This window comes from Pogona vitticeps, chromosome 6, assembly GCF_051106095.1.
Source record: "Pogona vitticeps strain Pit_001003342236 chromosome 6, PviZW2.1, whole genome shotgun sequence".
Classification (NCBI taxonomy): Eukaryota; Metazoa; Chordata; class Lepidosauria; order Squamata; family Agamidae; genus Pogona; species Pogona vitticeps.
Window position 1 is genome coordinate 120440237 of NC_135788.1, and position 25915 is coordinate 120466151.

The following is a 25915-nucleotide window of genomic DNA, read 5'->3' on the forward strand; positions in this document are numbered from 1 at the left end:
TACTATCAGGCCACCCGCTGACGCTTGGTTGCAGGTTTGACCAAGCACTGCCCCCAAACGAGGTATTTTTCGTCTCCTTCAAAGCGACTGTTTCGATCACGGGCAATAAGTCACGCATCGAATACATCGGTCCAGTTCATGAGATGAATTGAGAAAAGTTTCCTTAATTCCTTCTGACGAGATGCAACGGATTCGGGGGTTAAGGACTCCTCGTAGGTTTCGGAACATGCTCACGAACGCCACCGTCCACGTAAGAAGCAAATAATGAAATAAATCATTGTGGCTTTCTCTCTTCTCCCCGGGCCCGTTCTCTTGGCCCCTGGCCCAGCAGCTCTCTGGCTTTTGTGAATGGATGGAAGGAGGTCTTAGGGGCTGCCGAGGGAAAGAGGCTGGAAGCAGCACAGAATGTTCCCAGCTCCCCCCCCCCCCATCCACAGGGCCAACAAAATGCATCTTTTCTCAGAGAGAAAGGCAGGGGGGGACCGCGACACTCATTTGAAGTAGTGGTGCAAGGCAGTGATGGAGAAATGCTACCTTTTTTTGAGGGGAGGGGGAATGCACTTCCCAGAATCTCCCCCCCCCCCAATCATCACAGTCGCTGCTCAGAGATTTCTCGAAGCTGTCATGCAAAACAAGGAGCCTTTCCCATCTCCAGGGCAAACGTGGGTCTCCTTTCTCTTCCCACAAAGCTCCTCAACCGCCGCCTGGACAGCGACCGTTCCGCCGGGGAACGGTTTGGCCACCAACAGGGGCAGGATCATCCGATCAGAATCAGACCCGCTGAATAGCTCAGGGGTTGAGGAGGCCTCTGGATGTGGAGCCAGAGGGTGGGAGTTTGATTCCCCCCCCCACACGGTGCCTCCTGGACAGGGGCTGGGCTGGATGACCCCACAGGGTCCCTTCCAGCTGTGCGGTTCTAAGATGATGACGGTTTCTCGATTTACCGTACGCATGCCAAAGTTGCATGATGGTGCCATTTCTGCCTGTCCTCGTTTGCCTAAAGATGCAGAACCAGAGGGAGAGAAGGGATAAGCAGCAACTCTACACAGGCAGAATTGGCCCCGTGATCCATTGTCTTCCCCTCTGGGGCGACAGGTAACACAGATTGCAGGATCCGCACCCAGCACAACCCAATCTTTCAGAACACTGACTCCATGCTTCCTCCATGAGGGCCCCATCCATGGTGTCACTCAGCAAGCGACATCATGGCAGCCCCTTGCGCTCAAGCCATGCGCGCCCCGCTGCTTCCAGTCCGGTCCTTAGGATGCTGTTTCTCCCCACCACCACCCCCCACACCCCCGGCAGCCCACAAAATGGGTCCCGGGGGGGCCTGAAAGAGTTAACTCCCCCTGTGGCGGGACTAATCCTTCTGCAAGGACAGAGGAAGAGATGCTTTAGCTGACAGGCGCCCGCAGCAGCATCACACACACCCCCTCCACGGCAGCCACAGTAGCAGCTTATGGGATTTTCCTCAGGGTGGGGTGGGATTATCTGGACCTTCAGGGAGGGCAGTGGCGGCTTGGGCAGGATGGCTCAGCCTCCCCCCCCCATGTGTCCCTGTGCCAATCTTCCCCAGGCTTGTCAGCCTAGTGCCTGCAGAGCCTCCTCACTTTCTATAAATACTTCGCCATTGCCTCTGGCCACCTCGGCCTGTCTTCCTGGCCCTTTGTTTTTTTTTTTTTTTTAAGTGGGCAGAAAGAGGAAGATGATGGGGGCAGGCCCGGAGAGGCAGCCTCTGGCCGGTCCTTCAGAGCATGCACGCGATGGGACATGGAGGCTGGGAAGCAGACAAAGCATCAAGCCACAAAAAGGGGGGGGGGGTCAGTGTGCTTTCACCGGTACCTATGCACAAATGTGCATGCATCAGTATTTTCTCTCTTCATCCCCCCAGGTCCATCAGACGTTGCCAGGGGGGGCGGTCTTTTTGCAGAACGAAAGCATCCCCTTGGAAACCTCATGGCACTTTTGCAAAAAAACACAAGCAAACCAGGTTTCCTTATTTTTTTAAAAAAAGCAGGCGGAGGAAAGGGTGCAAAGGAGGACACGCACATCGACGCCACACAGGTTTTGGGTGCGGGTGGCATCCTCCTCACAGAAACGTCGGCCTGTCCCACTTTTCGAAGCTCTTTTTTTCCCAAGCCGCTTGAAACACAGCTAGAGCAAAAGGTGTTTGATATTCCGCCTGCCTAGGCAGCCCCGAGACAGCCTTCAGGCCTGGAAGCAGGAGACCCATGGAAAACCTCCCCTCCTGCACAACCCAACGACCAGCCTTCGCTCAGCGTGCAAATCTTTTCCCATTCGTTTGGGACAACAAACAGAACAAAAATTTGACCAAGTCTCCCCGCAACACCCGGCATTTTTGAGGTACAAAGGCAGCAATTTAAAAAAAAAAAACATTTAGTGTGTTTTTCGACTTATGCAATGCAGCTTCTGATCGACTTGAGGGCCCGGATGCGGATGCCGAATTCCAGCCCTTGTAACTTTGCAGGCATGAGAGCTAGAAACTTGTGCTCTTTCCCCCCTGTGAAAACAGGATTAAAACTAAAGGAACGCCAAGATGCAGGGAACAGGGTTTTCTGCATCCTCTACCAAGTTCAAACACTGGCTGCAGAACACAGCTTGCGTCTGACAAGAGGCCTGGTTTAAAAAAAGTCAAACTTCCAGAGCACTTAATGTCCTGGAGTTTGAATGCGATTTCCTAAATTCCAAACTCATAACAAGGAACTGGAAAAGTTTCTTTGGTAGCCTCCAAATCCCAGAATCCTGTAAACCTGCATGGGTTTGTTTTTTTAAAAAATGATGCTTCCAAGCCGAGGGTATGATGTCAGGCCCTGGGGGATTCTGGGTTTTGTATTCCGCCTAGGGACCTCTTCCTAGCTGTACTCTTGACAAACCCGGTGCTGGGATTCGGACAGCTTGAGGTGCCCGCCCGCGGCAGAAGGAACCGTTCACTTTAAGGATCGCTTCATGCTTCCACTCCATTATTCTTTGGATCCCAGTTTCGGAGAGGGGTGAGAATGGGATGCAAGAAGCCGAATTCTGACCCCCCTGAAACTCAATTCTCTCCCCAGTGCAAATCCCAGTTCAAAGGAGACAGGACACACATACACACACACGGAGGGCTAGTGCAAGGTTGCAGGAAGGGCAGAGAGAGACGTTCCAGGGGTCCCGTCTTTGCCCATTTGCTAAGAAACTTGGCAGGCCCTCGATACTGGTGTGTGTGTGTGTGTGTGTGTGTGTGGGAAGAGTGAAAAAGGAGCTGAGCCCTGGCTGCCAGCATCACCCTGCTGCCATTTCCCACATGGTGACATCACAGACTGGGGAAGGGCTGGTCGGCAGCAGCATGGAGGTGGGGGGCACCTCTTTTCCACTGAAGCAGAGGGATGCATCATCTCATCCCCCCCCCAAAAAAAGCCTTAAGCTATCTCTGATCTGACCTTGCTGGAAGCCCAAAAGCCTCATCCCCCTTCCCATTATATGGCAGGAAAGTGGGCAAAGGCGGGGGGGGGGGGGAGAGACGGAGGGCCTTGGCACAGAGAGAAGCAAGCTGTGTTCTTCTCCATTCAGCCAACCCAGATTCACTGCTCCTCTCCCCCCTCCCCTCCTCTCCCCGGCCCTGAGCACCATCCTGCCTCTCTCATTCATGGGAGTCCTATTTTTTTGCTCCTGAATGGATGGCGCAAAGACAGGGCCAGCCGGAGCCTCCACCGATGCGCTGCTGCCCCCGCCCGGCTGAGAAGAGGAATTCCCAAAACACCAGACAGGGAGCAGCTTTCCTGGGTCCCGGGTTAGAAAAAGCAACAGCTCCTGCCCCCAGCCAAAGGACCACTTTGCCCAGGAAGGGGGGGGGGGATCCAATTAAGCAAAAACACAAGGGGGTGATCACATAGCCATGTTGTTGTTCAGTCGTTAAATCACATCCGACTCTTCATGAGCCATGGACCAGAGCATGCCAGGCCCTCCTGTCTTCCACTGCCTCCTGGAGTTTGGTCAGATTCATGTTGGTCGCTTTGATGACCCTGTCCAGCCACATCTCGTCCTCTGTCATCCCCTTCTCCTCTTGCCGTCACACTTTCCCAACATCAGGGTCTTTTCCAGGGAGTCTTCTCTTCTCATGAGATGGCCAAAGGATGGGAGCCTCAGCTTCAGGATCTGTCCTTCCAGTGAGCATTCAGGGTTGACTTCCTTCAAAATGGATAGGTTTGTTCTCTTTGCAGTCCAGGGGACTCTCCAGAGTCTCCTCCAGTACCACAGTTCAAAAGCATCGATTCTTTGCCGGTCAGCTTTCTTTAGGGTCCAGCTCTCACTTCCATGCGCCGCTACTGGAAAAACCATAACTTTGACATAGAGTTGACTATAGCCCCCTCTAAAAAAAGGGTTTTTTAAAAAATAGCTCTGGACCTCTTGCCTTTCATAAACACAAAAGGCGCTTCTCATGAATATTAAGCAATTACATGTCCGTAGACTTTATTCAGTAAAAAGATTTGCTACAAAAAGAAGCAACAGTACTGGAGGAGGTAATACAAAACATTATTCAATGATCAGGGGTAGGAAAAGAGGGGTGGTGGATACACAAGGTAGGGGGTTATCTAAATTGAATGGGAAATGAAAATACTATACAAAACCCTCGGAAATGCATTATTAACCAGAACTGGCCACTAAACAGAGGGAGGGAGCACATTATGCTTGTTGTTCGCCATTTCCACATTTTTGGCATCCACAGGTGTGTGTGTGTCCGTGTGTGTGTGTGTGTGTGGAACCAATTCCCTGCACATGCTACCACATGTAAGAGACAGAATACTGACCAGTCACGGCAGAGAAGGGATGGGAAGGAGCGGGGGGGAGCTTCACATAACAGAAAATTCTTATCAGGGGCGGAAGACGGCTCTTTCTTTAAAAAAATTAAGGACGAGGGGCTGCCTTGAAGGTCCAGCCTCGGAACAGCCCTTCGCCCATTTTGTAACACCTAATGGAGCCTCCATGTCCACAAACAGTCTATCCCCAAGTATTGACAGCTGGGGGATGTCCCTGCCTTCTTGTTCTGCTTGCAAGGCCAAAGCCAGCTGGGTTTTTTTTTCATTCATAGGAGATCAGGAAGTGGATCTTTGTAGGAAACCACCTCTCTTGTCTCTCCTAAATTTTATCCTGGTTCCCCCCCCCCCGCAGGAAAAGACAGTGGGGAGGAAGGCAGGTCCCTGCCCGAGAGTACCTGGCTCAGCAGCTGGCCGCCAAAACACATCCATCCCATCAACCAGGGGTGGGGGAAGAGAAAACTGGCAGTGACCGTTTCCATTCGGAAAAGCAGGGTAAGGCCTCTGTGGTTTTTAATGCTGGCCTCCCCGACGGGGAGGGGCTTGGCAAACAGCAGCCCCCTCCCCTAATAGCAGCGATCAGGGAAACCTCGAAAGATCCAGAAGCCGGAATTTCTTTCCCCACTCCCAAACCACAGAGAAGCGGGCGTTTCTCGAAGAGAAACCTGCAAGCCGGACGGGAGGGCAAAAAAGCCTCTCCACCCCATGGCTGCACGGTCAGGAATGGGCTGCCTCTGGACCCCGGAGAGGGACCGGGAAAGTTAACTACAGTGGTGCCTCGCTTAACAATGTTAATTGGTTCCAAAAAAAACATCGCTATGGGAAAACATCGTTAAGTGAAACACCATTTCCCATAGGAATGCATTGAAAACCGGTTAATCCATTCCAATGGGAACGGATTACCGTCCTTAAGCGAAAATCCCCATAGGAAACATCGCTAAGTGAAACAATGTTTCCCCCATCGGAAAGCTATTGAAATACACTGAAGCCGACTCAATGCATTTCAATGGCTTTCCGATGTCCGTTTTTGCTCATTTTTAAGTGTCTTAAAATGTTTGAAACCTGTTTTAAATGCTTGGAATCGGTAGTGCACCTTGTGAAACATGTGCAAACTTAATTTAGCTTTGTTCTGAGTCTTCGTTAATTTTTGGTGATTTTTTGTTTTCCCCATTTAAATCCATTGAACGAACAGTCCAATGCTTTTCAATGAGAGAAAAACAAAAAATCACCAAAAATTAACGAAGACTCAGAACAAAGCCAAACTAAGTGTGCATAGGTTTCACAAGGTGGACTAACTATTCCAAGCATTTAAAACAGGTTTCAAACATTTTAAGACAGTTTTAAATGAGCAAAAACAGACATCGTTAAGTGAAATTCCCCCATAGAGAACATCGTTAAACGATGCAGAAAATTCCTCAAAGAAACCCATCGCAAAGCGAATACATCGTTAAACGAAGCAATCGCTAAGCGAGGCACCACTGTAGTTTGGACGGCAACTCCTGGAAGTTTTTCCTTTCACCTTTTTTTCTGTTCGGCCATCCAAAATATTTAACTTCCCTGTGTTCTGCAGCCATCGAGTGTCGCCGTCTTCTTCTGAATGTTTATTCCGTAAATACTGCTTTAAAAAGACATACTGTGGAACAGGGGAAAGGATCGGGGTCGAGAAGGGAGGAATAAGGCTCAACTAGCCAAGGGAGGAGGGGAGGGGAAGGAGCACAGGGGGTTGCTAGTCGGAATCCAGCGTCTCCTCTTTCACCTTTCGCTTCTTCACCCTGGACGGCCCTTCGCTGGACGAACTTTGACCACCGTCTTGTTTCCGGGCCTTCAGAAGACTAGACCTGAAAAGAAACAGGAAACGGAGCTGTTCAATGCGAAGGGCTCTCTGTGTGTGTGCGTGCGTGCTTGTGATCTGCTAAAAAGACATTTCCAGAGGGACAGCACTCTGCAGAACCCACTGAGAGGCGCGCGGCACCTTAAAAAAAACCCTAACAAGATCTTGTTGAACATTTTTGTTCCATTTTACGTTTTTTCAGATGCGGGCCGTAAACAGATTATTTATCTCCAGAGGAGAGAGGGGGAGGAGAATTGAAAGGCAGTCTTGGTTTTGACTGTTTCTAGCAGGCTGCGCTGCTCAAAAACACACGCCCCTAAATAAACACGTCGGGTCTTGAGCGTGCCGCAAAGGATCTGCGCTCTGGAGGACAACCCGTCACAGAGCTCTTAAGCAAGCAAGCCAAGTGGCGTCTTCCAGAAGCACAACGCATCCCGCTCCAAACGAGCCACCCAATCAACACAGGGAGAAGCCGTCCCCCACTTTGAGGATGTCAGCCATGGGGGGAGGGGGGGAGAAATGGCCCGTTTCTTCCCAAATGGAAGGACCTTCTTTCTGACGAAAGAAACGTTTACGTGTGGGTGGAGCTTCCCTTTCAGCTCCTCCCCATTCCAGGATAAGAAGGCGGGGTTTCTACACTCACCGGCTCTCTGGCTCCCCCTGCTGTTCCGATTCTCCCTGCGGCTGCGGCGGTTGCTGCTGCTGCTTTGAGTCAAATGACTCCATGGCTTTGAGCAGGTACTCCAAAATCTTGTAGTGCTTCAGGTTGCGAACCTGGCAGAAAAAAAGAGCACCGGGGTTGGAGAGCAGAGGTGGCGACTGACATAACGCCACGCAGCACGAGAAGACAACAGACCACACTCCTTCTGGCAGGGTGGCCAAGGAGCCAGGACATTTCCAGACAGAGGCTGGACAGCAATTCCCCGTTTTGGGAAGCTGTAGCCTCTCTCTCTCTCTCTCTCACACACACACACACACACACACCACATTTGCAAATCTTTAGTTCTAGATAATGCCCACCTTGGAGATTTCTAGCCACCCTCCTAGTGGGGTTAAGGGACCAGACTGTGTATGGATCATAGATCAGCCAGCGGAGGGTTCTGGGAGATGTAGTGCGAAAAAGGAACTTTTCCAAAAGCTGGCTCTCTGAAGCAAACCACGACACTTAGGAGAGCGTAGAGACGAGCCTTTCGCTTCTTCCCGGGCCTCTCTGCCTTGGCACCCCCTACCCCCCCCCCAAGCACTCGGGCCTGGATGAGCCATCCTTCCTTTTAGGTAAGATCCGGACCTAACGAGAGCCCGGGGCAGCACCCGGCGCCTCCCTCCATCGCCGTCTGGATGAAGACGGGCTGCAAACGGGCCTCCACACCGCCAAACCCGGGGCGTCTTCCGCCAATGTCCATGTGTAAACATTACCTGGAGGGTGTACGGCCCGCTCTCGTTGTTATTGCCGGACGTTTCCGCGGAGGACCGCTTGGTGCTTTCAGAACTGCTGCTCTGTGCAACAGCTGGAGTGGGGAGGGGGGGAGAAAGAGGGTGGATGTTAGCACCGTGTGGAAAGGAAATCGGACAAAAGGTAACCTCTCTCTCTTGTCCTAGGGCTCCTGTTCCCCACTGCAGCCATTAAGATGCGCTGTGGGTCCAGAATGCTGGGTCTTCTCTGGGAAAAGTTAATTTGGGGACCATGTTTCACGGAGTCATTTGGCAGTCAGCCTGGCCAAGGGGATGTAGGATTCTGGAAAAACGCAACCCCAAAAATAACTCTTTTGAGCTTTACTTTCCTTCTCTCTCAATCTCTCTCTGTGTTACACTCCCCACTACCTTTTTTAAGAAGTGCAACAGTTGAATAACATGTGGGAAAGGGGGGGGTCTTAGCTCCCCTTTCTCAGAAGGTTTGATTTGAATCAGGCCTTCCTCCTAAGGTCTGAATCCAGCCAGGCCGCCCTACAATCTCTCTTTGACCCATTTGGAGTCGCCCCCCAGGCCCAGATGGAAACTGCTTCTCTCCACTTGGTAAAGTCCTCCTCCTGCTTCCCTCAGAACTGCAGAGCTGGAAGAGACCCTATAGATCAGTGGTCCCCAACCTTGGGCCTCCAGATTGTTCTTTGACTACAACTCCCAGAAGCCTTCACCACCACCACCTCTGCTGGCCAGGATTTCTGGGAGCTGAAGTCCAAGAACATCTGGAGGCCCAAGGTTGGGGACCACTGCTACAGATCGTGAAGGAGGCAACCTGGGGAACTGAACTTCTAACCTCTGGCTCCATGGCCAGAGACCTGAACCACGGAGCTATCCAGCAGTTACTTCTCTGGGCTCAGCCTCGGGAGTGGCATAGTCCGAGAAAAGCCGATTCTGCAAACATACAATCTCTCCTGTGGCCTTCTTCGGGACAGGACCACCCCATCTACAGTTCTCATTATCCGCTCTCCCCCTCCTCCTGCTTCGGAATGGGACGTTTCCGGACTCCCCGGATCTCCACCCTCCCAAAAGTTGCGCCTCCCTCCCAGGTTTTTACCCTTTTTGGATTCCCTTCTGGAATTTGTTGTTTTCTTCAGGTTTTCCTCTTCGGTCCGGCGGTCCCGTCCGGGGCAGGCGCAAACCCGGACTTCGAAGGAGCGGCGTCCGAGAATCATACCCCTGGGAGGAGGCAGGAGAGGAGCAGAAGCATGAATACAACAGAAGACCCAAAGAAAAGGCGGCGTTGCTTGTAATTGTTGTCATAACTGATGATGAAAAAAATAACAAGGACAACCACCGTAGTACAGTGGTGCCTCGCTTAACGGCACCTCATTTAACTACGAATCCGCATAGCGATGATTTTTTTGCGATCGCTTTTGCAATCGCATTGCGATGATTTAGATAGGGAAAATCGCTTTGCGATGATCGGTACCGTTTTGCATACCGATCATCGCATAGCGATGATTTTCCAACAGCTGATCGGCGGTTCCAAAATGGCCACCGGGTAAAAAAAAAGGCTGGCGCAGTGTTTTCGCCCGGATTCCTCGCTTACCAGGCAGCGAAAATGGCGGCCGTATAGAGGATTTTCGCTCAAAGGTGAGTTTGAAGTCCATAGGAACGCATTTAAGGGGTTTCAATGCATTCCTATGGGCTTTTAAAATCCGCCTAGGGACGAAATCACTTTGCAGCGATTTTTGCCGCACGGATTATCGTCGCTATGTGGGGCACCACTGTATTTACAAGAATATGAACAAGAACGGCCACCTTTGAACAGCAGAGCTGGAAGGGACCCTTGTGATCATCGAGTCCAGACCCCGGGTTCAAAAAGCCCCATGGGGGGGAATTGAACTCCCAACCTCTGGGCTCCGCAGCCAGAGGTCGAGGCCACAGAGCTATGAATGCACACCAATGGGCAACCCGAGAGCTTAGCTTCAGGAGGTGGGCAGAGGTCAGCGGAGGGAGAACAACTCTGAACCCAAAACCAAGGGGTACGAACCCCCAGATTTATTTGCCTTGCACATGATTTGCTCCCTTCTGTTTCTAATGTGGCCCAAACTATGCGGCTGGGCTCACTGACTGGAGCCAGCTAAAGCTACATGTCCTGCAGCTGATTCTGCCTCGGTTCTGCTGACCATCCTTGCTTCCTGCTGAAGGGTGTGCCCCCCCAGCCAAGCCCGTCTCCAGCCCTCGGGGCTCAGAGGAACAGGCGCCCTGTGCTTTGTTCCAGTGCAGCTTCCATCTGGGCTGCTCACACACATGTACGTGTGCATTTGTGTGTGTGTGCGTGTCCATCTGCACACACTCATTTCCTTCCCCGGGAAACCCAGGAGTCCTGGCTCCCAAACTGAAAGCCAAGTGTCCTTAAAAAATAAGCTTGTCTCTCTCACTAAAAAGAGAGAGAAAGCATGACAGTGGTGCCTCGCATCACGACGTTAATTCGTTCCAGCGAAATCGCCGTAGAACGAAAATGTTGTAATGCGAAAATAAAAAGCCCATTGAAACGCACTGAAACCCCTTCAATGTGTTCCAATGAGCTGGAAACTCATTGTCCAGCGAAGATTCTCCACAGGGCGGCCATTTTCGGTGCCTGTGCCAGAAAACAGCGGGGAGCCATTTTGTTTACCCGGCAGCCATTTTGAAACAGCCGATCAGCTGTTCTAAAATCACCGTTTTGCGAAAAATCGGTTCCCAAAGCAGGGAACCGATTATTGCAAAGCGAAAAAACCCCATTCAGACCATCGTTTTGCGATCGCAATTGCCATCGCAAAAAGATCGCCGTAATGCAGTTTCGTCACAATGCGGGGCAATCGTAAAGCGAGGCACCACTGTATTTGTAAGAAATTCATGAAGGTTTCTGAACCCAGATTTTGAGAGCTGTTAACTGCAGTCTCCGAACAGCAAGATGACTTTGAGATGGTGTACAAGCTCTTGTTAAAGCTCATTCACGACTCTCCGTTTCCAGAGAGGAGGGGGGGGGGAATGAAAAATTCAATCACTCCACACATTAACTCAGGGTGATCTCTAGTCAGGCATAAACGCAGGGGGGCGGTTTCTGGGGGTGCTACTCACAGAGGGGTCTCCAAAGTGACAATGGTCAAGATGGGGCGCCGGTTCATGCCTCCCATGCAGGAGCTGTTGCACATGAAGTTGTACAAGATGGTGGTGCTGTCTGTTCCCAGCTGCGAAGCAAGACAGGCAGGAAAAGTATGGGTGCCGGGTGAAATTTCCTCCTCTCCGCCTCCAACTAACTACCTTAGGGGAGAAACTCTCAGAGGTGTAGAGGAGAGGTTTGAGACTTACTGCAATTTCCCTTAAATTTGTGCCTTCCAGATGGGGGTTGCAGTCCAGCCCATCTGGAAGGCAGCAGAACGCTTGGGAGGCTGACCTACGGAACTCACTGCCACCGCAGGCAACGCTGACGAGAAATTTAACTGTTTTAAAGAAGGAATCCTATTTATTAGCAGCAAAAGCAACCTCTAAATACCTCTGCAGCCATCTAGGGAAACCCACACAGAACAGAAGAAATATCAGTTGCTTTTCTGGGCAATTCTGTGTCCCTTTTTTGGAATGGAAAGAAATTAACTTTGGAAAAAAAAACACTACATAATTAACCGAAGACAACAGCACCCCGACCTCGAGGGGTGGCGTGCATTTAAGGGCCACAGAAGGCAAGAGGTGCAGCTATAGGGGAATCAAATCGCTCGGAAGGAGATCTATCAGCAGCATTTTGCCAAGACGGTGGCCAACAGAACCTCCAAAGCCAGGCGAAATGTACCTTACAAAGGGCTGGGGAGGGCAGCAAACCACAGGGAGAGAAGCGTGGCCTTCACGTCCCACTCATGAGCTTCCCAGAGGCCCCTGGTCTGCCAGCATGAAAAGAACGTGGCTGGAAATGAGAACCTCGTGGCCTAATCCCGCACGGCTCTCCCGAGACCCTTACGAGGGATCTTCAGTTTACGTGAATGTAGAGGGGGAGCTGAAGAATTAAATTTCACAGGTTGATTCCGGAAGGGATTTTTCTTGTGTCTGTTCACGGCTTCCGGTCTCCAGAAACACACACTTATTTCTTACGTTTTCCACCCTGCACCCTCCCATTTATATCTACAACAAACCACGGAAGCGTAGGAATACAATTGCACAAACAGCTGAACGACGGGACCAAACGCTTGCAAAACCCCGTCGATGATTTGCAAAGAAGGGTTTTTAAAAAGACTCTTTCTTGATGCAACAGGTTGTGTGTATTTTATGCCTTTCTCCTGGAAGCCACGTGATGATCTTCTGATCAAAACAGTTCGGAAATACAAATAAATGAAGGATGAAACCCCTTCTCCTCCTCCTCCTGCCCTCGTCCCCCCCCCAGCCCCAGGTAACCTGAGGCTGCTCGTAAGGAACGGTGACGCTGTGGCGCTTGCTCGCGGTGTCCGAGATGTACTTAGCCTGCGGATTGGCTTCCACTCGGATCAGATGTTCAGCAGGCGCTGTACCTGCCACGGATACAAAGCGAGGTCGGGGAGGAAGAGAGGAAAGGGCGACAGCTTTAGACAGGGAGGGTTCAGAGTTTGGCCTGCTTCAAGTCACCCAGGCATTAACGGTGGCCTCTGAGATCGTACAGAAGGCCAACTTTTCACCAACTCCGAACTCAAAACCAAGGGGGCATGAACCCCCAGATTTATTTGCCTTGCACACGATTTGCTCCCTTCTGTTTCCTAGCTTGGCCCAAACTATGCAGCTGGGCTCACTGACTGGAGCCAGCTAAATTTGCATGTCCTGCAGCCGATTTTGCCTCGGTTCTGCTGACCGCCGTTGCTTCTGTGGGGCAAGGTGAAGTCAGGAAATGATAACTTTCCCAAGGTCCAGCAGCGAACTTAAACACTGAGAGGAGGTTTTGAACCCAGGACACATACTGGAAGGAGGGGCACAGGAAGGTAACGGGGAGGGGAGAAAGAATCTCGGTCAGAAGCGAGGAGTCAAAACCTCTTCGCCTTTCGCAGCACAGCAAAAAAAGATCATTACTTCTCTGTATCTATTGGCGTTCTGCTTTTAAAGTTCCAAGTTCTTGGATTCAAACATTGCCCTCACAGGCAGCAGAGAAATATTTGAATAAATACATCTGAACATCCACAGGTATCCCCGTGCTCCATTGCCAAACGACTGCCTTTGGTAACAAGAAATGTGCCCCCAGAGAGGGAGAAGGGGAAGCTGAGCCCTTCCCTGTGCCTTAAAACCCCACCTCTTCCCCTCTCCAGACGCCAGGGCTGCGCATACACACACACACACACACAAACACACACCCCAGCTGCCCCCTCACCATCCTTGAAGTCGGGGGATCGCTCGTGGTGCGGGCAGCGCTTCACCACATCGGCAATGTGCTCAGACTTCTTGTACACGGCCATGGTGCGGATGACGGCGTCGGCCGGCGGCGAGGCCGACACTTTAATATGGACCGGGCATGTCTTCGCAAGTTGGCAGAACAGCTTATTCAGATCCGGTGAGTACTGCATTTTTGGGGGGGGGGAAGAGAAAGGATGGGAGGAAAGGAGAAAAAGACAGGAGACCAGGTTAGTATTCGGAAGGGAAGCTCTCGGGTGGGGGAGGCTTCTTAGCGTACCCTGATTTTCTGCACCCCCCCTCACCCTCTCCGTGGGAGTTCAAATACTCTGACCCTTTAAGACTCACATTTTATGCTCCATTTCCTGCAAACTGCATCCAACACCCTTCTCTCCTTGAACATCCTATGCCATCCTCTCTCGAAACTTCATTTTGCAGCCTCTTACTTAAAGGAAAGTTTGGAAAAGGGTTGTGTGGGGTTTTTTTGGGGGGGGGGGAAGGGACTACAACTCCTAGAATCCCCAGATTTGGGGGGGGAGACTGGGAATCCTAGTTGAAAGAGACACACAGAGACAGAGAGAAGAACTTTTCCAAGTTCAAACGGGAAACGGTCCCTCTTTCAACATCACCTTGAGCCCTGCAACCACTCTAATTGATCAACGATTAATTACCCTTTTCAGCCTTCGTTGGGAAGAACAAGGCTCTTAATTTTGAGGGTGGGCTGGGGTCTCTATTAAAGCTGCTCCCTTCACCTGGCACACACACCCCGAGTCCTGTTCTACAGCTCCAGCCGGCTAAGACAGGCACCTGAGCCACGCTGGTGGGGCGGAAGCGGACCGCCACGACAGGACAAAGCCGGCATGTTCGGGCTTGCCCGCAGACCCTCCAAAGAGCGAGGAAATGAACAGGGAGAATAGCGTGGCATTGAGATGTCATGGGGGGGTGGGGGAGATTCAATTTCAAATCCGCTTCCCTCCTCCTTTTTCTTTCTGAATCACAACCTTGCAGGGAGGTACGTTCCTACCGAGAGGGAAAAAGCTCGCCAAATGACACCGAACGACACTTTGGACGCTATTAGTTAAGAGGATTTCACGACACGAGGACAGGTGGCAGACAGGAGAGGTGACCCCCCCCCAACTTACGAGCGGTAAGTTAGCCAAATTCTTTCTTTTATATTTTTGAGATCTATCCTGGCTCTACAAAATTGGGATTCGTGTTAGCTCACGACAAGGTGAGAAACAAGGTACAAACAAACTCTGGGCATCTTCTTGGCTTGTAAATGTTACAGGAGCTTAGAAACGATGCCTTTTGGACTACAACTCCCATGTGCCCCAGCCAGCCATGCTAAAAGCTGCAGACCAAAAAAACACAAAAAAACCAAAACACACACACACACACACACAACAAAAAGGACAGTTAGCAAACGGATGGAACGGATGGGTATGCACCTGCCTGGGGGTAGGGGAGAAAAGGTGATGTACCTACATTCAAATTCATGGTGTGTGTTTTTCAGTATTTTTTGTGAGAGAGTATGTACTGCTATCCAATACTGTTTCGCTGCTCTGCAAGTCCACCACATATGGTAAAAGCTTCCCTCTTGTGCTTCACACTTCCAACAAACATTTCACACCTCTGTATAAATCTTTGATAATTTTTTCAGAGTCCTATGCCACCTATAAAACATCTTATATATGCTCTCCTTGAAATTTACCGACTTTGTGAGCTTTGTGTTATTTTTCCATATTAGCAACCATTGATCAATATCAATATTATGTCCTATATTTTGTGCCCACCTAATCGTACATTTCTTTTACCATCTCATCTCGCCTTGAGCCCATGGCTATGGGTCCTGCAACCAGAGAGGATCAAGAACAGATCTTGCCCCTCCTCTGTAGGACAGCCTTTCAGATCTTTGAAAAGTGCGCTCCTGTCTCCCCCCAGAGTCTTCTTTCCTCCAGGCTAAATGTGCCCAGTTCTTTCCGTCTTTCCTCCTAGGGCTTGGTTTCCCATCTCCTGATCTTCCTTTTTGCCCTCCACTGAATATGCTCTTGTTCGTTGGCATAAACGTGCAATTACAGTGGACCCTCGACTTACAGACGGCTCAACTTACAGACTTTTCGAGTTGCAGACTTCTCTGGCTGCAAAATTTAGGTTCGACTTGCAGCCGGAGAATCGACCTACAGACCAGAAAAAACCAAAATGGAACCAAAATGGAACAAAAACGGCCAGTTACGGGATTAATCAGTTTTCAATGCATTATAGGTCAATGGAGACTCGACCTACAGACTTTTCAACCTGCAGCCACCGTTCCAATATGGATTAATTCTGTAAGTAGAGGGTCCACTGTATCCAACTGAAAAAGACACTGCGGGCTTGCTTCTTTTGCATCACTTAAAAACCACCAAACCATGCCAGCAGACAGACACCATCCGACAGAAAAGATATACCCGTATTTTTCCATGTAAAAGACACCCCCATGCATAAGACGCCTCCCCCCCACTTTTCTAATCCAAAATTAAGAAATCTAAGTGGGGCTTAGCAAGTGTAGGGAGGAAGGGATCAAAGCGCTGCAGGATCACTTTGATCCCTGCTTTATTTATTTATTTATTTGATTTGTATCCCGCCCATCTGGTCTATACGACCACTCTAGGCGGCTAAGTTTGATAGAATAAACCCTTCAGTCCAAACTGGTGAAAGTTGTCTGCTTTTGTTGTTGTTGCACACAACAGGTTTTCTGAGTTGCACACAATGGGAATAAAATAAAATCAGATTAGTGTACCAGAGCACCCTGATGCTTCAAAAATACCTTAACGTTGATATAACTATATAATTAAACAGTACTTTATTGTCTAAATACTTTCTCCGCCACTTGTTTTTGTTCTCTCCTCGCTTACTTCCATGTATAAGATGACCCTCAATTTTTAGTCTAAACATTTTAGACAAAAGTATAGTCTTATATACAGAAAAAATACAGTGCTTTTTTCTAAAACTACATACCGATCTACAGTACTGGCCTATTTACTGGGATACTGCTAGTACCATTTACAAACGTGTAAGAACAACATCATACCAACATATTTATCCATAAGTAAAAGTGGAAATACCAGGAACACAGGCGGCTCAGTGAAAACCCTCAGAATCACCACCACAACAAAAGCCCAGTGCAGACCATAATATTGCTCTTTCCCCAGGGAGCCTATATCCCAAGGGCTTCCCAAACTCTGTGCTTTGAGAAAGCTGCTGACGGGAAATTAAATTAAATTAAATCATTGAAAGAATTCTGCCCTGCTTCTGCAATGGGTGGGACTGGATTATTTTCTTTGCCAAGCGCCCTCTTAGCAGAGAGAAGCTCCTGGTCTAAAAAACCACCCACCTCTACGGAGTCCAGGCAATAAAGTCATTAACAACTTTCCAACAACGTGCTTCTAAAAATCCTCTCCTGGAAAACAATCTGCCAAGTTGAACAAAGGGCTCCGAAACTTTTATCTCTTCAGACTGGACGGCAAACGAAAGTCAATGCTCCGACTTCTGGCTCGAACGCTACCATTTCGACCCCTAGACCCATGAACGACGACACAGAGCAGGGACATTCACCTGCCGTCGTCCTTTTAAGCCACATCGTGGAAAAGGATTTGGTCCTAATTCTTTAAAAAAGATCTACCTGGCAGTGTTGCAAACTCAACATTCCTTATCCACAACACTACATTCTGGCAAATATAGAACAATGAACACCCCTCGACCCCTCCCAAGGGAAAAGCTTGGCTGGAAAAACCCCTCTCCTTTTCCAGCCAATCACTTCTGCTATGTGCCAGGACGGATGGACTGATTTCTGGTTGAGAGAGGGCTTCATCCTGCAAACCCCTCCTGAAATCTAAAGCGGTCCAGCCCTATTGGGGTTTTTTTTTTTTTAAAAAAGGGGCCACATCTAGAATAGGATGAACTCTACCTTCAGGTGTGTGAAATAAACATGCAGGGCAAACCCAGCCGACGAAACTCGAGAACTCTCACTTGCACGGATGGAGGAAAAGGCTGGGGGGGAAGGATGTACAGTGGTGCCTCGCTTAACGATGTCAATTCTTTCCAGCGAAATCGCTGTAAAGCGAAAACGTCGTGAAGCTAAATAAAAAAGCCCACTGAAACACATTGAAAACCCCTCCATGCGTTCTAATGGGCTGAAAACTCACCGTCCAGCAAAGATCCTCCATGGGGGCAGGCATTTTCGCTGCCTGTAAAGCGAGGAATCCGTCCAAAAACACAGCAGGGAGCCATTTTAAGCAGCCGGCGGCCATTTTGAAACCCGGTGATCAGCTATTTTTGATTGTCGTAGAGCAATAATCGGTTCCCGAAGTACGGAACCGATCATCGTTAAACGAAAAAACCCATTTAAAACATTGTTTTGCGATCGCAAAAACCTAATCGTCAAGCGATTTCGTCGTAGAGCGGGGCAATCGTTAAGCGAGGCACCACTGTAAATGAGTGGCGCAGCGGCTAACTGAGGTTCAGGAGACCCGAGTTCAAGTCCTGCTACGAACTCCACAGGACCGCCACTCTCTTTCCCGTAGCCTTGCCCAACTCACAGGGAGGAGAAGGTGGAGAGGAGGAAAGTGTCGGAAGCTGCCTAACTCACTGGAGAAAATCGGGAGAGGAATGGCATCAACAGAGAGATGAAGATGCCATCTATTTTTCCAACGGGGGCTGCTCCAACCTCCCCACCCGGCATGTGCCCGCCGACTCCTCCCCCAACTCCGTACTGTGCACGTGACGGATTTCGCCATGCCGGACGTCTCGAAAGCCAGCTCAAACCCGTGCTCGCCGACGTAGTCCTCGGTGCAGGGGACGGCGGGAGCGGCCGCGGGGGCTGCTGGATCCGGGAGAGGGTCGCTGGCCGGGTGACCTGGCTGGGGGAGGTCGGCACGGTCTCCGCCCACCTCCGGGATGTTCTCCGCCTGCACGTACAAGGGACAAAAACCCAGGTCGCTGAAGCCCATCGGTCTTGGCGTGTTGCCCGGGTCCTGAAAGCAGGAGAGAAGAAATCAGCGACAGGATATTCAATTCCACTCTCATCTCCTTTTTAAAAAAATCCAAAACAAATACAAGAATACAAAATCTAAAACACAGTGCACCCCCCCTACTCACGGGACCTTTTGGAGCAATAGTTTTATTACGAACCTCCTTTCCAAAAATTGTATCGATTGTTACTTAGAGGCTTTCCCCTTTCCTTTCAACTAATACAAATTCAATAAATCTAGCCCCAAATAGCATTAAAAATAATTAAACTTATTTCCCCTCTTTTCATCTTAAGTTCAGTAGCCAATTTATCATTTAACGCCATGTCCCATATTTCGTTATGCCCATCTTCTAATTTGATATCATTTTTGTCTTTCCAGAATCTAGTGATTAATATTCTAGCACCTGTGCTAAGATTAGAAATCCATTCTATCTTAACAAAAATTGACAGCAAAGGAACTTTAGAATTAAGTTGGATTATCTTTTTCCAAATATATCACGTATTTCCTTAAAAATCCATTTCCAAAATTTCTGATTCAATTTACACTCCCACCACATATGTACCAATTTCTTCTTCACATTTCTAACGGGTCTTAAAATAGTCAGAATTCATTATGTTCAATTTTCCACTCTCATCTCCATGTGAGTCAGGAAGATGAGGATGAAACACTGGCCCGAGTCCTATTCGTCACGTGTGCTGGTCTAACTCCACCGACGTGAAGGTCCAGACAAGATGAAAAAAATGACAACCGGATGAGACACTTCGCATCACAAGTGGCGAGACTTCCTGCAAGGCCACCTTTTCTCTCTCTCTGTCTTTTTGACAAGTCAAGGCAGTTGTTACAGTGGCACCTCGCTAGACGATTGCCTTGCAGGATGAGGAAATCGCTAGACGACGGGTTTTTGCGAGCACTATAGCGCTTTGCAAAACGGCTTTCCCTATGGGCAATTTTCACTGGACAATGTTTCGGATTGTGCTTCACAAGACTTCCCCCCCCCCGGGACCGATACCTCGCTAGACGCTGATTTTGACAGCTGATCAGCGCTTCACTAAACGGGTGTTTTCGGGACCGTTTTTAGTAGACGCCAATTTTGACAGCTGGTCGGTGCTTCACAAATCGGTTTCCCTAGGGCGATCTTTGCTGGACAACAACGATTTATCCCCATTGGAACGTATTAAATGGATTTCAATGCATTCCAATGGGGAACTGTGCTTCGCTAAACGATGTTATCACAAGACGATTTTGACGGAACGGATTAACATCGTTTAGTGAGGCACCACAATAATTTTGTTGTCAATTGTTTTACAGACTACAGAAATAGACTGCCGCCTTATAGACGGTCAAATCCTTAAGACCACCTAGCTCAGTACGGTCAGCGCTGTCTGGCTGCCAGGGACCTCGAGGGTTTGCGGCAGGACTTTTTCCTAACCCTACTGGTTGATTTTGTTTGCTTCTTCGTTTGTCTTATGGGCTGCCTCTCCCCCCCCCCCGATAAGGGGACCCAAGGCAGCTCACAATATTTAAAACAGAATTTAAAACACAATTAAATTAAACCTTAATGAACCATGACAGGATTTGCAAATGAAAATGCAACTGAATAATTAAAAGCAAAATGTGAAAAATGAACTTAACGTTAAAAAAGGGGGGGCATTGATGGGTTGCCTCCCATCCACCTCTCTCCCGCGCCAGGCCCTGCTTAGCTTCTGAAATCGGAAAAGAGCCCACGTACTGTATTTCACGGTCGCACCCTCGTAGGCCACTTCCCCACCCCCGTCCCGGGCTCCAGCCACGCTTTCCCACACCAACGCTACTCACCAGGAAACCTGTTGAGTCTGTCGCCTCCAAGGAACCCCACAGGTCCTGAAATGTCTCCTGGCTCAGCAGCGGACTCAGGGTGCGGTCCAGGTCGGACTCCAAATCACGCTCCATCTAGTCCAGAAAGCTAAGAGGAAAGGAAAACAAAGGGGTGAAGGAGCGTTCGCTCTTGGCAACCTATCAGCAGAGGTTCAACCATCACTTGAGCCACAGAATCCTCCGTCAGCCCTCAGGGCAGTGCCCACTGAATCAATAAGTCAACCCTTGTTGTTGTTTAGTCATTAAGTCGTGTCCGACTCTTGGTGACCCCCATGGACCACAGAGCATGCCAGGCCCTCCTGTCTTCCACAGCCTCCCAGAGTTTGGTCAAATTCATGTTGGTCCCTTCGATGACCCTGTCCACCCATCTCGTCCTCTCTCGTCCCCTTCTCCTCTTGCCCTCACACTTTCCCCAAATCAGGGTCAACCCTAGTAAGGACTAAACAGATTTAGGCCATCCCTTCTGGGCTTCAAGAGAAAAACTGGACCACCGTCTCCCGGAAACGGCTTTGATTTGGATTCTTGCACTGAGCGTTGGCCTCGGTGGCCTTACAGACCCCTTCCAACTCCATGATTCTAGGGTTCTATCTCCTAAGTTTCACAGCAAATAATGACACCTCCCAGAATCCCCACCCACCCAGCACAACCCGTGGCAGATGGGGGTCCAAAAGCTTTCTGTCCGCCATTAATTTGGCAGGCACCAGAGGAACATCTGGTTTCCCCGAGAGCACAAGGCGAGCCCGGCAGCCTCCGTTGGGAATCCCACCTGGTCTGGCAAGTCTGTTTTCCATAACCGTGGCTAAAACCAGCCAATCCACAAGGAATTGAAACGCTTTTAAGCATTTACGCCCTGCGCGGCTGACAATATACACTCTACGTAAAAAGGCAAGCAAGCCACAAACATTACGGTAAACGCAAACTAGCCAAACAGTGTCAAAATGTTAAAATATTAGAACGCCAAAACCCAAAAATAAAATGTAAGGGATAAGAATGAGACAGAAATACATACCCAGGACTCAAAATCAGTTGGGGAAAAAGGCTTTACACCAACCAGTTACCTCTGGGAAGCGTGCCAGTAGGCCACCAGTTCAAACACACCCTCTTATCTCACATTCCCCAGCAAAGGATACTGGAGGTGATATATTTGCCCCCCCCCCGTGATGGGTAGCCACAGGTGCTTTTAGCCACCTTGATTTCTGCATCCAATTATGTTTATTTACTTGCTTTCCTTCTCCCCTTCTTTCATCTTCAGAGCTCAGAAAAAACTGTACTTGTAAATTACAATTCCCAGAATCCGACTCCATACTGACCGAGAGAATTCCACGATTTACACAGCAAAAAAGTACCTTTCTGATCTTTGGTCCTCTTATTCCTAAAGCAGAGGAAGCCGTTTGCAATTCAAAATGATAACTTATATACAGTAGTTGCAGTCCAGGTAAATCTGGGCCTGGAGGGAAATAATTATCGGGGCCAACTCTTTAATAAAAGCACATTGACAAATATTTTTGCATCGCTTATTCCCTTTCCGGCTCACGTTTGCCAAGTCTGTATCAAAGGATAGTGGCTGATGACCAGAAACAGGAACTGTTTTGTCAAGGAAGTAAATATCTTACAAAATGAAGGCCCAGGAAAAGACTCAAACATTAGCTCAGGCTGAGAGATTAGATTTGTTTCTTAAAGGATCAGGTATATTCATGGGGGAAAAGACCGGTGATTATAAGATTCAGGATAAAGAAAAACGCCACCGTATAACTGGAGATAGGATACTGGGGGGACCATCAACAGGAAACTGGCTTACCCCCCCCCCTCAGATCTTGAATGGGAACTCTTAAGAGAAAAACAGGACAGCCCCACCCACAGCAGGAGTAACTGCAAGTGGTTCTAAAAATTCCTCTACTTTTTAGAAAACTTTTCAGTGGCTTTAGAAATTTCTAACCCTTCCTTTCTCTTTTTAATTTTCTCCATCTGCTTTTTCCTCTTTTTGTGTCATGTGAGCTCAAAACAGATAACTATCGGGCTAATTCCAAGGTTTAATCATTCAGTGGCTAAAAGGATGCCTAATTTTAACAGATTCTGTCTGTGGCCATTTGCATTTTCCTGCCAACACATTCTGTTTTTCTCTCTTAAGAGTGTCTTCCCTTCTCTATTTTGAGTTTATTATGGCCGATAAATATTCGAGGTGCATGCAAACAACAAGGCTCCCGGCTTACACGTTCCACAGAATTGCACCTTTTACAATCAGTATCTGAAAACATCTCTTTGGAAATATGCATGCCACTAGGCCTCAGTGAGGTTTATGAGACACTGCGGCTCAGGTGCATGAATAAGTAAAGGAGCTTTCTTTGTGATGATGGCATGTGGTGTAGCTAGGCGAATAAACAGCATGGGACAGTTGGGATTTGTCAAAATATGTTGCTTTGTTTAGCAATGTTGGCCCTTGATATTTTTTTTAAATGCCACATTGATTTCAATCTGTTTTGTTTGTTTAGAATATCTGCACTGCCTTTATTTTTTCTGCTTGTGCTCGTCTGCTTCTAATATGTTTGTTAGTTACAGAAACACAGTTAAACCTTAGTGCAAAAACATGCATGCGTCGTTCAGGGCCAATCTCTCCATATTAGCAAACAAGGGAATGCAGCAGCAAAATGTAAACATATGGAAGCAAACATTGAAAAGTGTTCAACATGCACACACACACTCCATAGACTTACCTGTCTGCAATTTTTTTTAAGGGTTAATCCCCGCTGATGGGGCTACCGGGTTGCCACCATGACTCCAAATCTCATACACTTGCGTGGAAAAAAAAACATTTAAAAGTGGTTTCCCGGTGCCCGATTTGGATTCAGACCTGAACAAGTCCAAACCTAATCAGCGCCCGATGCAAATCACTCAATCAGGCCCGAAGCCAAATCAAGGAACGTGCGCACAGTATTCCTTCTAACAAATCATATCTTCTCCCCTCCTTGCTATTTTGGGGGGGAAGGGGTCGACATATTTAGATAGGAGACCTAAAAAATCAAGAATTCCCAGTGACTTTGATTCCACACCATCTAACTATCCAGGAAGGCGCTGAGGCCGTAGGACTTAAAACTTATCTTTGTTTAAAAGAATGTACATACCCTGTTTCCCCGAATGTAGCCCGGATCGGGGCGGTGAATAAAATATTAATTTTTGCTCTGAAAAACACATTAGGGCTTATTTTCAGGGGATGTTTTTTTTCCACTGTATAACCATCTACATTTATTCAAATACAATCCTGTCCTCTTCTTCTGGTTGCTGCAAAAATGGGTGGAGGGTGGGGGTTTCAATTAATTAGGGCTTATTTTGGGGGGTAGGACTTATATGACAAGCATCCTGAAAAATCCTACTAGAGCTTATTTTCAGGTTAGGTCTTATTTTAGGGAAAACAGGGTATTATTTATTTAACTAAAATGTTTTCTTAACCCCACCACCACCACCTTCCTCCTTAAAAGGTGGCTTACATCTGTAAACAACAATATTTATAAACTAAAACTGCCCAGACACCTTTGGGTAGTGTGGGTGGCATATAAGTTAAATAAATAAATAAATAAATAAATAATAAATAAAACAGGAAGCACACAAATATTACAAAAGAATCAAACCGATAACCCTTTGCAATGGTGAACAAAATCAATTCAAAAAAAAAAGATTCAAAGCAACGAGGTATAACTCTCCAATACTGTACTTCCGATTTTTAAAAGCATTTATTAATACTGAATTATATTTGCATTATCCTCCACACACACACACACAAAGAAAAACGAAAGGATCACCTTCTGTGTGCACCCCACAGCCCATCATCTCCAGCCTATAAGGAAGCAGCTTATTTGCAATGTTTCAAACCAGGAAGGCCTGCAATCCCCTCCCCTCCAAGCAAACGTTTTTAAAACGTTTTCCTTTCTAGCTTCAGGCCCAGGGAGGATACCATTCCTGACTGGGAGGAGAGGGAGATAAGAAGTGGGAAAGCTCTGCCTCCCCCCCCCCCCCGGGATTCCTCCTCCTCCTCTCTTCTCCAGAGCCTGTTGAAAAACCCAGAAAGATCTGCTGATGCAAGGACCTGCAATTTGCAAAAACTTTCTCCTGCAATTTTGAAAGACAGGCGCTCTGTCTGACTTTCCCCTTCATCAAAAGCAAGGCTGCACCAGACTGTACCGTTTTCAGCTCCATTTTCCAGAGAGGATAAAAGAGATTTGGGGGGGGGGACACACACAGGTGAGACTTCTTGGAAGGGTCCTGATCCAGGGTCCTGATCCAAGGCAAGGATGCCCCTCTGCACGGCAACCCGGTTCCCCAGTTCAGCCGAGCACAGAGTGGGGGCTCCTGTACCTTTGATTAAAAGTGTGTGAAAGAGGCCAATGGCAGTGTTCCCAGGTGGATCTTACTACTCAAGGTGCAGAAGCCCCCATCCACCCGACTGAGCAGAACCCTTTGCAATCCAGGAGGCAGATCCCCAGTTTGGTCTAGGGGTGCAGGTTCATTCCACCGACAGGCCAATGTTTCAACCACTCTCCTACACAAGGCAGCTCTCCCCACACAAACCCCCTCTGGCCATAATGAACGCATGCACAGGCTTCAGAATCAGAAACACAGCCCAAATCCACCCATAAGGAATACTTTCATCATCACCATCATCTTAAGCCTCCAGAGCTGGAAGGGACCCTATAAACCAGAAAAGGAGCGGAAGCTCTTCCCAGCTCCCTGCATCATTGGGGTGCATAGAGATTCCTCTCCCTTCCCCTCTTATGATTTAGGTATCACCCAGCTTGATAAAGAGCCCTGTGTAAGAGGAAAGCTTGCACCTTTGGAGGGAATTTTAGTCGCAAGGGGGTAGGCAGAAATACACGGACTAAGTCTTGAAAACAACCCCCTCCCCACGTACCCGTCTCTTTTCCTTGCAAATGGTGGGGGTGCGAGAGAGAGAGGTCTCCTTTTTTTTGCATTATCAACGGGGGGGGGGAACAGCAGGATCCTGCCCGCCTCCCTCCAGATCTGGGGGGTTGAGGAAAGGCGCCCGTCTCCCAGCTTTGCAAACCTAGACCCCGTCAAGTCAACACAACTGCACAGACCTTCCTCTAGAGTAGAACCGCCCGTTCTGCAGCCGCCAAAACGTGTCCGCTTTACTTCCGTGTAAAGCGGACACAGGTCGTGAACGCCCGTACCCACAACAACCTCCTTCCTTCCCCAGAAAAGAAAAGCCCCCCCCCCAAGGATCGGGTCCACCTCCCATACCCTTCCTTTTGTTTTTGGGCAGAGAGAAAGAGAGAAAGAGTCCCCGGCGGTCCCGCCAAGCGTTCGGCGGAATGGAACGCGGCGGCCCCCCAACGTTCCACGCTCAGAACGTTCGCGGGTCGAACGTTCCATTTGGATTTCCTCTCCCCGCCTTTGATCCCTTGCAGGGAAGTTTGCAAAGAGACTTGCCTTACCCCAAAGGGGGGGGGGCCGAGGAAGAGGAGGAGGAGGAGGAAGACGACGGCGGGTCCTTCCCCAGCGGCGGCGGCGCGACCGGCCCCGCTCCGCCTTGCCTTTCCCGGGTGAATGGAAAGGAAAACCAGCCACACTTTCCCATCCGAAACCACGCGCTGGGGATTCCCCGCTTCCAGCTC

At 49.0% G+C, this 25915-nt stretch overlaps 1 protein-coding gene across 4 annotated transcripts; it reads right to left on the reverse strand.

The window, feature by feature from the left end:
* Positions 1-4442: 4442 nt before the first annotated feature.
* On the reverse strand, positions 4443-25517 carry TP53 (tumor protein p53). 4 transcript variants are annotated; one of them, XM_072977182.2, is made up of 10 exons: positions 25379-25517; positions 20253-20379; positions 18180-18440; positions 13409-13595; positions 12472-12584; positions 11170-11279; positions 9158-9279; positions 8059-8150; positions 7286-7416; positions 4443-6649 (listed from the first exon to the last, which is right to left on the reverse strand). In XM_072977182.2, exons 2-10 carry the CDS (start codon positions 20364-20366, stop codon positions 6538-6540), a joined length of 1242 nt encoding a protein of 413 aa, XP_072833283.2. In that variant the 5' UTR covers positions 20367-20379; positions 25379-25517; the 3' UTR covers positions 4443-6537. The 4 variants fall into 4 exon arrangements, with proteins under 4 accessions (XP_072833283.2, XP_072833284.2, XP_020665272.3 ...); XM_072977183.2 differs by lacking the exon at positions 25379-25517 and adding an exon at positions 24086-24232 and having other exon boundaries at positions 18180-18374; XM_020809613.3 differs by lacking the exon at positions 25379-25517 and adding an exon at positions 24086-24232.
* Positions 25518-25915: the final 398 nt, after the last annotated feature.